At 44.6% G+C, this 15050-nt stretch overlaps 1 protein-coding gene across 1 annotated transcript in view; it reads right to left on the bottom strand.

The window, feature by feature from the left end:
- The window catches only part of T265_14303 (hypothetical protein), a gene marked incomplete at both ends in the record, with an annotated part of 76399 nt that overhangs the window by 38435 nt on the left and 22914 nt on the right, over positions 1-15050 (bottom strand). Inside the window, 6 exons of the mRNA XM_009173030.1 lie at positions 897-1072; positions 2146-2276; positions 4788-4899; positions 8337-8646; positions 9426-9609; positions 11378-11851. Coding sequence (XP_009171294.1) covers positions 897-1072; positions 2146-2276; positions 4788-4899; positions 8337-8646; positions 9426-9609; positions 11378-11851 — 1387 coding nt within the window. The remainder of the gene's footprint in view (positions 1-896; positions 1073-2145; positions 2277-4787; positions 4900-8336; positions 8647-9425; positions 9610-11377; positions 11852-15050) is intronic.

The raw sequence follows: 15050 nt of genomic DNA, 5'->3' as shown, positions 1-15050 counted from the left end.
TCATTATGGACTTACACAAACTCGGAAACACTTGAATGGCAAAAACAGGCAAACATAATTCTGATCTTCGATATCCGAACGGAAATTTCTTCTTTCTCACTTCCAACAGGGTCTATGCAACTTCGAAAGCACGTTGCTTCCAGTTCCATCTGCCCACCATTGAGTTTCGTGGAACATACCGTGATCTTGCAGTATGAAGCCATACTTTGTTAACCAACTGCTTTTGGTAGTTAAGACTCATTGCATGGGGGACTTAGGCAAGTGTGGAGCTTAGCAGAGTGCTACGAAATTCTGACTTGTCAATTCAGATCTGATCAGTGTTCCTCGTATACGTAAATTGGCAAATAGGCCAGCCAGCGGGCATGATGCAGTGAAGATCACACACTCCTCAAGGACACGAATAAAATAGCCCGTTCTGTCCTTGGGCACCAAATCAAATTTATCTAATCATCTAATATAAATGGAAAACGTTGCCCAAACTGTGAATTCTTACAGATAGGATAAAGTAGGGTGTGGAGACCGAAAGCGCACAAAAATGCATGTCTTGAGCTGGGATGTCACACACACACACACATTTAATTCCCATCTCGTCTGAACAATCTTCATTCCTGTCCCAGCGCAGTTAGTCTGGTGGGTCTATACAAAGAAGAGGAGCACTGAATTCAGCTCTTATCACAGACAACTAGTAGTCCTGCGATCTGAAATTCGGTCACCTAACACCAAGATGATTGCGTCAGCAAGACAATGATTAGGAAATCAACAAATCCTGTAACCACGCACAACTAAAACTTGATCAAACATTTTGGTCTAACATTTTGTTAGAAAGGAAATAAGTATCTGTTGCGCCTGGCTCTCAGCAAACGTTCACAAGCGACCAAAAGTTAGCGAGGTCCCACCTGTTCGCACTCGGCGGGCCAGTTCAAGGATTTCTGATCGGTTTCCATCGCGTGATTCTTCGGCTAGTCGAGTTTGCAGTTGTAAATCGCTGGTCTCTTTGATCAGCTGATCACGATGGGCTTCAAGGTCGTGAACTCGGATGCGAAGTTCATGTACCTCCCGTTCATGTTGAGCACTGAAAACGAAGTAAAAGTGAGGAGAAAACGGTAGCATCGAGTTATGAAAACCCCGTACCGTCCCATGGACTCATATTTTGGTGTCGAATTTCTTAAGACTGCATTCAGTAGCCAGTTTAATGAGGTTACGGGAGCGGGAACAGGGATTTTAGAATATGTGAGCCAATGAGCCGTCTGTTGGGCTACGCGGTGTGGCATCCTATGGCCCGGAAGAGTTCGACTTAGTATACACTGTAGTGTGGCGTAGCACGTTATAATAAATTATAGTAAAGAATAATGGGACAGAGTATGGCATAACTCGGCATAAGATAATAATACAATTTAATTATATGATGCAATATGCTATATATATACATATATATATATATATATGTACACTATTAGGTTATGTTATATGTCGTTCAGCTGTAGTACCCTTTCGGTGCCTAACTGCCCTGCCACCAGAAGGTTGCACGAGGGCTGGGATACTACTAAGTTATCCAAGCCTAGACAGGGGAAGTCGAGAGGCAGAGGTCGGGTTCGAACCACGGACATTCCGGTCAGTAAATTTGCTTTCTTACCACTTGGTCCATCTCGCCCAATATATTGTATGTATTATATAATATAATAATACATAATAATACAATGATATAAAGCGTAATACATTGTAGTGCAGCGTGGCATAGAACAGTATGGTTTGCTGTGACATATCACAGCAGCAAAATACATATAGTACATAGTACACTCAGTGTATCCAGTGTAATATTACATAGCATTCTGGAGTAAGGGTGTTCAAGCGCACCAAATTTAAGCGTAGAAGAACATTGTATGGTTTGATAACGAATCAAACGGAACTTCACTTGAAACGATATCCGTATACAGCATACAATCGGAATGTGATTGGTTCTAGAGAGTTCATCGGACCCATAGTTTGAGGCTTATGAAGCCCCCATAAGGATCGCAGATGGCTAGAAAGATACACCTGACTGCTTTCAAGTCACTTCAACACCCGGAGTCCTGTGATACCACTTCGTCCAAAACCCATTCGCAAGTGTATTCAGTGTTGATTTGGTGACTCGTTCTGAAGGCTTACCAAGTTTCCTCCAGTTGATTTCGAAAGCTTCGTACCTCTTCTGTGGCTTTCCGAAGAGCCGAACGTTCTTGCTCACCGCGAACGTTGCTTTCTTGGTGCGATCGTTCCAGTGCGACCTGCAGATCGGTAATCTGTGGCATGAAAGTGAGGGAAAGGTAAGAAATTTTAGTCATTAACCTCAACAGTAAAAGCTGTGGAAATGCACCCAGCCTACTGAAAAGCATGATGAGTAGAACTTTAGTTCGTCTTCACAGTACCAGTTAGCTCTTGTGATATGCCGACAGCTTTTAAACAGAGGCGAAATCCACCAATTTCATCGACCCAGATGGAGGGGGCGAGACGCCTCAGTGGTTAGAGCGCGAATTTACTGACAGGAAGGTCCCTGGTTCGAACCTGACCTCTGCCTCTCGACTTCCCCTGTCTAGGCTGGAGCAACCTAGCAGTATCCCAGCCCCTGAGCTTCCTTTGGGTGGCATGGCAGCTAGGCACCGGAAGAATGTTACAGCTGATTAGCAGATCAGACTGTTGACCACATGGCCGTGCGTTTGTAGCGTTGAGTACAAACCAGTTTTGAGGACAATACCATCTGTGCGGAAGTGATGTTTTCGATGCTTCTTTGTTCGAGCTCTTGGAAAGTTGATGAAAAGAGCAAGCAAACCTGAAGCTAGCTAAAATAGACAATCAATTCTGATGTAAACTTGTTACACCATGTGAAGCCGATGTGAACGACATTCCGGTCAGGTGAGACCCAATGACCACTTTTTGTGTACAAATCTCACACCTGAGAATACGACTGACGACTGCCTATATGAGAGAAAAGGCTTATTGATTAGGACCTTCGGTGTTCTCAGTTTCATCTGCCAATTCGGCATAAAGGCGGTTGAAAAGCTGGTTTTCTTTTCGACGCCAAAGAGACAGGTGGGTGAGGGCTGTTTAATCTGTGTGAGTAACAGGGAAGACATACGTATAAGGTGATAACTACCCAGCTGTTTGATCGACGTGGCATTTGAACAGGAGAGTAGCCAACACTGAACAGAAGACCTTACTAATTTGGACACTCCCGGCCGCAACAGTCCAAAATTGGTTCACAATCAATCGCCTGTGTTCTGTTAATCCCGAACATAGAGTGCCTGCCCACGCTCAAAATATGTCAGTATACTCATTCTCTTGCTGCTGTGCAGCGGAATACATCGGACGCACGACTTGGCAACTCGGTCAAAGAATGAAGGAACACAACCCACCCTGGCTAGCTTCTGGAACTAGGAGGACGATGACCAATTCGGCGCACAACATGATACCCAGCCAAAGCTTGCTCCTTGCTTACAAGGCGCTGGCTAATCAACCCATATCAGTACAGCAACGCACAATCGCGGTGGCTGAGGCTTTTGCCATCGCAATCCGATCCTCCGTCCGCGAAAACGCCTTTTTCGCGTGTTGCACTTATCATGGTCCAACTCATCTCACCCCGTGCTGAATACATGTCAGGACGCGCCCAGACAGGAGAAAAAGCACATGTGCAGAGAGTGACGCATCCCCAAGGTCACCATCGGTACGACACGTCCGGAAAGTAGGGGTGAGTTGGCGGCTCTAACCAAACATGGCTTAGCAACATGCGGCCAGTGTAGTGGGCCTGAAATTGTTCACGATCGGAACACCATCATGGGCTGTACTGAACGAACAAGTGAACGACCATATTTGGCCATTTAGTCATCCTATATGTATACGCAGAAGATTTGTATGTTTTGTCCTGACAATACAGCCGTGTCCCGAGTTCTCTGTCTTCTCCCTATTAGTCTGGCAAGTGCAGGCGTAACCAATGGGCGGCCACCCACGATACAACATTACAGCACCTCCGCGCTGACAAGCTCACGTTGGTGACCTGACCTAGTTGTTCCTTGACAGGTAGTCAATGTCGTCTCTCAATGGCGCTCATGCATCCAAGCTATTGCCTTCAACGCATAGCTCCCTTCCCAATCCGCTCCCCACTTAATAGTCCACCTACAGTGCTGTATTTACGCACTAATTTATCAACTCCCGCCCCCAATGCGCAGTTACCTACCCCCCCCACCCCCCGTTCCCGAATCACCAGTGAACGAAAGTGTGGCAGCTACAACCACTGTACGACAAGTATGTGGTTATTACAGATGACAATGTTGATGATGACTCTCTGCCTCTCAGCCTTGGCAACTGTATGACTTTGAAAGAACTTGCCGAACACATGCTCGTCAACCCATCTGTGTTCTTATTATAAACGGGAATTTTCGGAATAACTAGGCTTCACGCATACCACTGTGGGAGGGAAGGAGCTGTTAAAAGGATCTGAGTGAAGATGACACAATTCACGAATTGTTTCTTTTTTCTGCGGTTCAATATATCCATCTTACTTGACTGCTGAACAACAATGTGGGCGGCTTCCTAGCGAAATTACGATTTGATCCTGGAATACCACTAAGGATGGCGAAATACACTCATTTGCAAGTAGAACAAGTAGAACATAAGGTTGACGGAAACCCGGGGACTGCGCCTATTTGATGAGCCCCAAGAAGGGCGAAACCGATCGTGGGCTGTCGACGAATTTTCAGCAACCTTATGAGTAATGCATTACAAAAATACTGAGCATGGTTTTTGTCGTCTCGACTTACCGTCTGTTGCAGCATGCTCACTCGTTCCTGCAGACCGGCCTTCTCCTCAGCTGCACGAAGCAGAGAACGTTGACGTTCTTGTTCGGAATACAAACGAGCTTCGTCTCGTTCTCTGCAAAGTGTCAAGTTGTTCAAGGTCAAATCCCTTCAAAAACAAAGTTCATGTCTAGGCGTAAAACTATTCCGTTTCTAAAGGACAACAGCAAAGTTTGAGCGCGGTAATGCCTGTCTCCACTTGCATGAGAATTCAGGAATAGTTTTTTTCAGCTGAGATGTTGTCCTGTATGTGAAGCCAGTCTTTGGTGAAAAGCCAAAAAGCACTGTGTAGCCAAATCGTCAAACGACTAGCTACGGGGTTCGAAACTCCCTGGGGTTTTGTGCGCACTGCTGGTGATTCTCCACGGGGATGAAACAACTTTGCAGCGTTTTTCCGGTATAGAGTGGCTTCATCTGCAGGACTAAACCTCTACTAGAAACCATGGTCCATGCGTACATCAGGAACCGAATTTTTTCCCATTCGAATGAAATTGATGGGTTCATTTAAGATATTTGACTAACGGAGCATGATGCAAACAAATATGTGTGAATACCAATTCGAAAAAAAAATGTTGAGCGCAATGAAAAGGGCTAAAGCATCGTGGTTAAACTGAAAAATCTCTGACATATGATGGACACTGAGGGTAACGCATCTGCGCATTATGTTGGTCAGTCTGCACAAACAATAGTTAAACGGTGAACAATATAGGATTTGCATACACTGAAATGGTTTGACTTTGCAGTTGGTTTGGACTGGTTTCACACCTGTCACAAAATTGAAAATGATCTTATAACGAGTGGGTGATAGGGGTCGAGAATTTCGGTGTTCCCATTTGAATAGAAGCGGAGAAATTTAGGAAAAACAAATGGCTTATTGGTTGTTGATCAGGTGGCTGTTGATCTGTTCGCCGAGCTTGGCAACTGGCTTGCAAACATTTCGTCACCGTACGAGGAGATATCATCAGTGCGCAGTTGGGTGAGTACTCTTTCCTTGCCTGAGTGCGCTTATACAGCATTCGAAGGCTATCTGTTATCTTCTGATTGGTTATCCCAACTTCTTCTATTTTTAGTAGCTTGTTCTCTCTGGCCTAGATTTGCATTGCGTACAAGCAACCAATCAAACTCAAGAACACCAGACCATAACGCAATGCAAATCAAGGCCAGAGAGAACAAACTGCTAAAGATAGAAGGCGTTGGGATAAACAACCAACACAAAGGAACGCAGGCCATAATGCAACAAAGATCACAAACGGATCAATAGATCTACCAAATTCGTTACACTTCAGGTAGCCAATCACGTCAGAAGATAACAGATGTCTCCTCGTATGGTGGCGAAATGTTTGTAAGCCTATTGCCAAGCTCGGCGAACAGATCAACAGCCACCTGATCAACAACCAATAAACTCACCCGAGCTACCAATATTTCAACACATTACCAAGTGGCTTATTACTGAACACCATTTGCTCCAAGTAAACAGCGGAAGCTTCCATACACACTGGATCCAGTTCTAACTTTCAACCGGAGGAGTAGAATTTACTCTATAGCTGATTAACTCTGAGAAGAAATCTACGTTTTGATACGGAAATGCAAAACTGGGTTCTGGTTTCCAGAGGATTTTCCCCAAACGAGGGACACACTCATCAAAAAACCAACTCTTTCAAGGAGAGAATTGACTGAATTCCAGCTGAATCTCTCGTTTATGACAATTCTCGACTGAATGACTGCACAAAGATAGTCTCACGTTTCACTTGGAAAGATGCACAATATATCGAAGTAGTTTTTGCCCCCAACACTACCCACAAAGTAGCCCGACCCCAGTTTTGCGCTTCTTGCGTTACGTATTTCTCGAGCTTTCACCAGTCTTATTTTCTTGTGGGTTACGTCTGATTAGTAAATCGTAAGATGTGTGAGAGCAGTAGTGAGCTACCAACAAGTTTTTGGGAAACTTAACAAGTTGATTTGCGTCAAGATAGACTGAAGGTTCACTGTTTAGACCATGCAAGTCGTTTTCGTTAACTAGAAATGTTGTTCATACCGTGACAGGTATGTTTCCAACTCAAATTTGTATGCTTCCGTTTCTTGTAAGTGTTTACTCACCGCCAGTCCACGCCAGCCATTTTTGGATTTTCAATCGATCAATTCTCATCTGCCTTGATTGCTGACAGCCTACTCGAGTGATGACTTCTCAGATGAACGACCAATGTGTCTGGGAGTCAATCAACGCCGGATCACGTGACCAGAACTGTGAGTTTAGATGATAATTCGTTCATGACCAAACGTTTCAGTACTTCACTACTAGGTGGGACTTTGCTACCTCGAATCATCCAGGAGATTCGGAGAAGTCAAGGAGTTGACTTCTGCGTGTAGATTGACGAGGCCTCCATTGAAAACCTCCAACCCAGCCGACTCCTCTTTCAGGATGAAATATGTGTTGAAACCGAGAATTTTGTCCATTAACTGCCGGATTTACCTAATCTGAGCAACAGCGCAGAAGCTGACCGAGGTGATGTCCGGGAGGAACCTGACAGACTTGCCATTTGTTCATACACTGAGATTATCTCGCCAAAAGTCTGGAATAATTTGTCTTCATTTATAAGGAAACACGATCACAGCCCAAAAATGTTTTAAGGAATATACGAACCGCAACCTTTCAAAGGCTTGTGAACACTACTATTCAGTCCTTGTTCACCAACTAGCAACGTGACTAACAAGCATCCAGAAAGGTTGCGAATCGTCATATTGTTTTTTCGGAGGTTGGCAGAAATTTCCACTTTTCAGTCAACTGAGTTTACCCAATAAATTTCAGCGAGGTACGATAATCGGATAGAGTGATAGAACAGGCTACTTTGAAATCAGTGGGTAGTATAAGCCATTAAATTCCTTTACTCAAGGGAACAGCGCAGAAGCTGACCGAGGTGATGTCCGGGAGGAACCTGACAGACTTGCCATTTGTTCATACACTGAGATTATCTCGCCAAAAGTCTGGAATAGTTTGTCTTCATTTATAAGGAAACACGATCACAGCCCAAAAATGTTTTAAGGAATATACGAACCGCAACCTTTCAAAGGCTTGTGAACACTACTATTCAGTCCTTGTTCACCAACTAGCAACGTGACTAACAAGCATCCAGAAAGGTTGCGAATCGTCATATTGTTTTTTCGGAGGTTGGCAGAAATTTCCACTTTTCAGTCAACTGAGTTTACCCAATAAATTTCAGCGAGGTACGATAATCGGATAGAGTGATAGAACAGGCTACTTTGAAATCAGTGGGTAGTATAAGCCATTAAATTCCTTTACTCAAGGGAACTTGCTACGAGCCATCTTGATATGACGGAGTAATACTTACGTCTGCTTCGATCCCTGCTGGAAATCACAGTAAGTTTGTTTCCTCTTCGATTAAAGCTCGCAAAACCATCTAGGTGTCTGCACACAATCGGTTTTTGGGTTCCTGAACCCAAATTATGGCTCAAACAAGGTAATCAAAACTTTCCCAAAACTTTCGTTGCGCTGACCTTTGAGCAGCCAGAAGTGCACGCGTCAAACGATTCACCTCCTCTGCTGACTTTCTGAGCTCCGTTTCACGATCCGTGGTAGATTCAGCCTCGAGTCGTTGATGTCTGCCCATCACACTCACTGCCTGATCAGCACGTAGCACGGCCTGGAGACACGCCTCCTCGGCTTCCTTTGCACGACGTTCAGCTTGTGTCAGCGCAGATCTGAGGTCCGCCAGTTCCGTGTGCAATTGGCTTCCGAGTTCACGTTGACTTCTTTGAGATTTGTCCAACTCAACTTGAAAGTTTGTGTGCGCTCGAAGTAGTTCGGCTAGGGTGAGGAAAGCGATGTGTGAGCAAGGACACTATTCTCATTGTCAGTATAGCCATAAATTTGATCATGCCACGGTGCACAAACAAAGGTTCCTAGACTTGTGATTTATCTATCATTCGTACCTGGCGGCGGACGGGAAGTGTACCTCCCTACACGCACATACACGGACATATAAAAGTGCTCAAGATAGGTGGATCGATCATTGATGCTTCCATAAAGTTTCAGAGTGTTGACAACACTAATAATGCAGCAATTCCACAAGGCCGTTGTGAAAACTTACTTCATCGTATACAAAACATCACAGGCCGATGAGAAAGCTCAACTCATCGATCTTTTGTATCCCTATTCCATACGAGTACTTACTTGCAACTGATAATTGCCAGTAGGCAGTCATAATCGGTAAAACTGTCTCACAAGAGGGCTAGACCAGATGACGAAATCTGACCTGTGGTGAGGTTCACGTATGAGCAATTGGATTACTCCTTTGGGCGCAACTTCCTGGTAGAAAACCGGCTCTACCGATTAATTTCTTTAACACGGGGTTGTCAGGACGGTAGACATCCTCAAAGACAAGTAGACTTCCGTAAAACGGTATTACCCTCCAACGAGAATCGTCCGCAGCATTTTAATGTTGAGTAAGTTAGGTTAAAGTCCAAAGTTCAGACGTTTCAGCTTTCATCTTCTCACCTGGGCCGAAAATCCAAAAAGCAAAAACTGGCACACAGGGCTCGGACAAGACTTATTCGTAAGATATTGCGGGAAACTGTGCTGCATACCTTGTAACGTGTCCCGACGCAATTTCAGTTCGGCCGTTTCACGTTCCAGAGCGGCTTGTTTTGTTTGTAACTGTTCAATCAACTCTTGTGCATCAAAAAGACTGGATTCCAACGTTTCTTTCTCGCCTTTCAGCCTGGCGATGTGCTCTGCTTGTTGTCGAGCGTCACGTTCCAGTATGGATAGCTTATGAAAAGACAGACAGTATATTGTTGCTATTGATAGTATTATTAGGAAAAGTAATGAAAACTCCTCAGATGTAACACCGTTTCGATGCCTAGTTACCACGCTACCTAGAGGAAACACGAGGGCTAAGCTATCGCCAAGTTGTCCAAGCAGTCGTGATGCCGGATTCGGCCCCAAACCACGGTCAGTAGGTTCTCAAATTAACTAATGAGCTAGCTCAAACTCATCAGAGAGTCTGGAAAATAACACTGTGTCTGCTCAAAGAAACGGAAACCTCAGTATCCGTTCATCCCTTCAGATAAACGAGGGAATATTTGTCTAGTCCAAATCCAACATGACACGGTAGTGATGAATTTACCCATGGTTCCCGAGGTGGAAACGAATTGGCATTTCTTTCATATAAGAAGCACATCTCCTGGGGAAAGGGACGTGACGATATACCGAGGACGATTGCAAAGTGCTCGCTTTTTCTTAGATTTTGTACCGTATGAGGGGACACAGCTGATCATTTTTCGTATTTCACTGTCCAACGTATTTGATGAAGTTGGAAGTCTGGAAGTTTGGGGAGGCATATGGATGTTCGATGATGCAAACGATTTATATCCTTTTGATATTTTTCAGTCCATGTTTCGGCTTGTAAGTTTCATCCTTATTGGGAATCATCAGCAGTGCGCCTCTCACGAAAGGGCGGTCTTCCGACTAGTGGTTAGGTACTAGAGCGTTCGTCCATGATTGGCTGTTCACCGGTGTGATTAGCATTCACTCAGACAGGACACATCGCCACTCATCCTTCTATCATGGAATTCACATCACGTGATCACTTATTGCCTAGAGAGATAACTTCTCAAATGGAGGCTTCACTCATCTTGTGAACTGATTATTCTTCTAAGCTACTTATTTATTGTTAGTAGTGTGAGGAAACCACGTGATGCCGTTTCCGTGAATGAATGGTAAGTGGCGCTATATCCTGCCCATTGATCACATTGCTGATCGACCGTTCGTGGCCTAATGGTTATGTTCACACTACTAGCCAGAAGGTCGCAGTTTCGGAAAGGCTCGCTGGCGTTTCGTAAGAGGCGCAATAAGGATTAAACAGATTCTGAGCTTTTCAGCATAAATTAGTTTCACGTACAAGACGAAATCTCAGCTGAAGGTTCCTAAATTTCTTCACACTACCAACGAATTTCGGGGTACCTCGCTCATGTGGTGAACACAAAACCAGCAAAGGGTTTCCAGAAATTTCCATCAGCCTTAGGCTTGGTGTCACGTCATGGAAGAATGAACCGACTTTATCGTGATTCTTGGCTGTTTAGCAAAGCAGTGTTCATTGATCAGTAAGGGGTTCTTCAGTAGCATGGAACATCAACTGTACGACAAAAATACAGTGAGACGTAACTGTCCAATCCCTTTTCCAAATGATTAGGATGGTTGTCAAAAACACTATGCATGTTTTCATAAAGGAAACTAGTCACAAGGTTGCTGAAAACTCTTCGACAGCCCACGGCCAGTTTCGCCCTTCTTGGGGCTCATCAGGTAGGCGCAGTCCACGAGTTTCCGTCAGCCTTATGTTCTAGTTGACCCCAAATCGAACTGTTTTCGAGAACTACACTCATTTGCAAATCAGTTTGGTTTTGACGAGAAACTTAACTGAATCTCTCGCTTATGCATGTTTCTTTGTGGGGTTGATAACTATATTGGACAACACAGTTGAAGGAAGAGGATAAAACGATGGAGTATCAGAGAAAACACAAAAACTCATTCATCCCACCTGAACAAGTAGTTCCGCCTTCTGTTTGGCCAATGCTTCTTTCTCGCTGGTGAATCGGGCTATCAGACCCGCATGTCGATCAGACTCTTTGCGATAGGTATTCAGATCATCCATCATTGCAGCTTTTTGGCGCTCAGCATTATTCAGTGAATCAATCAGTGCCTGCCTTTCGTGTGCCAACTCGTTTGTCTCAACTTCCAGCCGATTCTTGGCCGCCTCCAGTCTCACCACATTCTCTTTGACCTGTTCCAATTCCGCACTCATAGTCCCCCGTTCCATGTAGACTTTGTCCAGTTCGTCTCGGAGTTGTTGCTTCTCCGATCGGAGACTGGTTCGTTCTTCGTTCAGTCGGAGTTCTGTGGAATGCGCCATTGCATTCTGCTGGACCAGGTGTTGATTATCTCTTTCGTGCATCTCCAGCATTGTCTCGAGTTGAGCCACGCGATCCTTGAGCTGCGTTTCTTGGATATGCGACTGAAATAAAGCGGGATAGGACTCTGTTGTACATGTATTAAGATAAGTCATCCAGAATTGCCAGTGGAATGCCCACCATTGCTGCAGTGAGAATTGCAAATGAATAAAACCTAGTATACTGCATTGTATACACATTCTGGTCGTGACAGACAAAAACAATGAAGCACATATGAATACGGCAATCTCCTTTGGAAAAAAATAAAAAATCGTTCAGCTGTAGCACCTTTTCGGTGCCCAGCTGCCATGTCACGCGAAGGTCGCATGAGGGCTGGGATACTGCCCAAGCCTAGACAGGGGAAGTCGAGAGGCAGAGGTCGGGTTCGAACCACGGACCTTCCGATCAGCGAATTCGCGCTCTAACCAGTTGGTCCATCTCGCCCCCTTAGCAATGGGACACCATGAAGCTGGGCTAAAATGACCTTTGAAGATAACCCCTAACTCACTTGCGTCCGATTGGAGACACTCTTACAGCTTCTCAAGCAGAACGACTTACAATCGGAGCCGATCTTCAACTATTACTGTAACAGGCTCGTTGCCACCCCATGGCGCTTGTCGAAATAGCTCCAGGAAGTGAAAACATAGCCGTGATCGCTTAGTAAAGTCACAGCAGTGAACTTAGCGCTGAGGGGCCTAGAGGGACGGAGTAAACAGATGACAGGAGTACAACTCAACGCCGTGTGTGAAAAGACGTGTCCAAAGGGTTTCTCTCAACCGGATGAGCAACTTCAGCAGTTTGGCAATCAAACTCACTCCGTCTTCATAGTATTCCTTTGTGCGTTAGCGTGGAAAGCGGATGCACACGTCCTATCCTTATTTGGATTGTGTAAAACTTATGTAGCATTGACCGACACATGCGACTTTCTGGTTCATTGTGGTGAGCAGGTTTCTTGTTGTTGAATGATCAATTCGACTCCACTGAGAAGAGCAATGTCGAACTACGAATGTGGTTATCTTTTAGAGGTGGACTCTCTATCATTTGATGTATCTACCTTTCTCAAGAACGACCAAATCAAATAGGTGATCCGTTACGTCCAATGCACGATGAATTATATCTTCAGGTAGAGGGAGTCCACTTCGCTTCTTCATTGAGGCCTCTACTTGGCAATGCCCTTTCATTGGAAGTACTAATTCAAAGGAATTTTAAGGTAGTGGTGCTCTGTGTCCTCTTTTGGTGTTGTCACCAGGCCATTCAGCATGGCGCTACAATACCACTTGCCATCGCTCCCCCCCCCCAATCCAGCGTTCATGAAAAAGAGTGAGTTTGTGATTTTCATGTATCGTTGGAACCGGAAAAGTCACAGATACGCCCTGACGGAAGCAAAAAACCAAGCTTCGTTCTGACTGTGCCTAAAATAGCACTCTGTTGTTGAAATGTAGCGTTTCATGGTTGAAAAAAATCGATTCACAGGTGTGAGCAGTGCAGTGATAGGGGGGGGGTGTTCTTGTGTGAAATTAACGGAAACTCTTTACCTTGCCGCTAGAGACTTCGGAGGACTTTACCCTGGCTGTTTTGTATCGAAGCGTTGGGATGGATTACAGTGGGATTTAGAGGATTGACGAAGAGTGGTCAGCATGAAGTTTCGGAGAAGATTTCACTCAAATTCCTTATATTAGACCGCCGACCACTCGGCACTTCCATCGCCTCGGTGTCACCACATGGGCTGAAAGTTTGACTACTCATAACTCTGCTAGTAGTATCGTTTATCCTTACTACGGCTTGCTAGGGCAACCAATTCGGTTGTCTCCGGAACAGCAGTAATCGTAGTACAGTCCACACAGAATATTCCCACTTTCGAATATTAGTTTTAGTCTGCACTTCAAACCAGACTATTTGAGTAATTCAGTGGCAAGAATAACCCCGTTGGTAGTTTCTTTCCTGTTATGACCTAGTCTTTTGAAGCGCTATCACAGGAACCTCAATGAATGCGTACACACTTGTACGAAAGTGAATTTTAGTGTAATCGACCTTGCATTCTAAACCAGAATTGGCCGGCAGGAGAAATTAACAACCACCCACGAAGTGCCGCTAAAGGATGAAGTATAATCTTGTGTTTGAGTAGCTTCAAGGCCGCCGTATCGATAGTTTGTAGTATATCGTAAATCTACCTTGACATGTAGGATTGCCATCTTGAAACTTCTGTTTAATGGTACCACCGAAAAATAACAGAGTCCACTTAGATGTTCAGTTCCTCCAGAGATGCAGCACCGAGTAAAGAGTTAGAATCACTGAACCAATAGCTAAGACTCGTCACGCCAAAATTATCCGGATGTGTTGCGTTCATGTTAAGCCTTTGTTGAAAAAAGCTTACAGCCGACGCAGTAGCCCGATGAGCTTTCCTTACAGACCTGAGGGGCTTTCTGGTACAGCAAACCTCAACTCTAAACTGCCCTATTATGCTAGGTATGACCATACAGGCCTGCATGGACAGCTTGTGAGTACGCCTATCTACGCAGGGTGCTTACCGATCACCAGCATGTCTAAAATTTTATCCCCTTTCTAATCGAAACACTCCACTTCGTGGGTAAACTACCAAATGATAGCGTCTGATACCCTTGAGTGTAGCACCTTATTATTCATTCTACCTAAACGACGGGGGTATGAGCGTCCCCCATGGACGATTGATACAGCGATATGTATTGAGGAAGAACCATATCGAAATTATTTAGTAAGCAGATTAGTTTGAGAAAATTACGTTGGACAGACTCCCAAGTCGCGTAAAGTAAGATTGACGTGGATGTGTGCGTTCCACGGGCCAAAGAAGTGCGAATCACTCCAAAAGCTTCTGCATACACCATCAGTAAGTTTACAGTGTTATGATTCACATTTCTCAGAAATCCGGACCACTTTTCCTCTTGTTTCACGTTTTCACCCAAGCGAAACTTTTGGAGATAATCTGCCTGATCCTTAGTCCAATTGAATTTTGTCTCTGATAAAGACCATTTTTTGCGTTAAATTGAACTACTGGTACACTGATAAGTAGTGTATCCGCGAAAACGTGACGTGATCACAGACGAATCCCAGAGGAAATGTTGAGTGATTTGTTAAGTCAATTTATACCTATTAGAAAAGAGGCATTGTATGGCTGTTTTGTTTTAACTGGGGCCTCTGGTAGTTCACATCCCACGAATGTCTATGGGACCCGGAACCTATAAACTACAGGGTCGGCCCAGATTGATCAACCATGTGCAGGAGTAGACC

Source organism: Opisthorchis viverrini, assembly GCF_000715545.1.
Source record: "Opisthorchis viverrini unplaced genomic scaffold opera_v5_171, whole genome shotgun sequence".
In the NCBI taxonomy this organism is placed as follows: domain Eukaryota; kingdom Metazoa; phylum Platyhelminthes; class Trematoda; order Opisthorchiida; family Opisthorchiidae; genus Opisthorchis; species Opisthorchis viverrini.
Note: the sequence above shows the minus strand (reverse complement) of the source record. Positions and strands in the feature narration are given on the sequence as shown.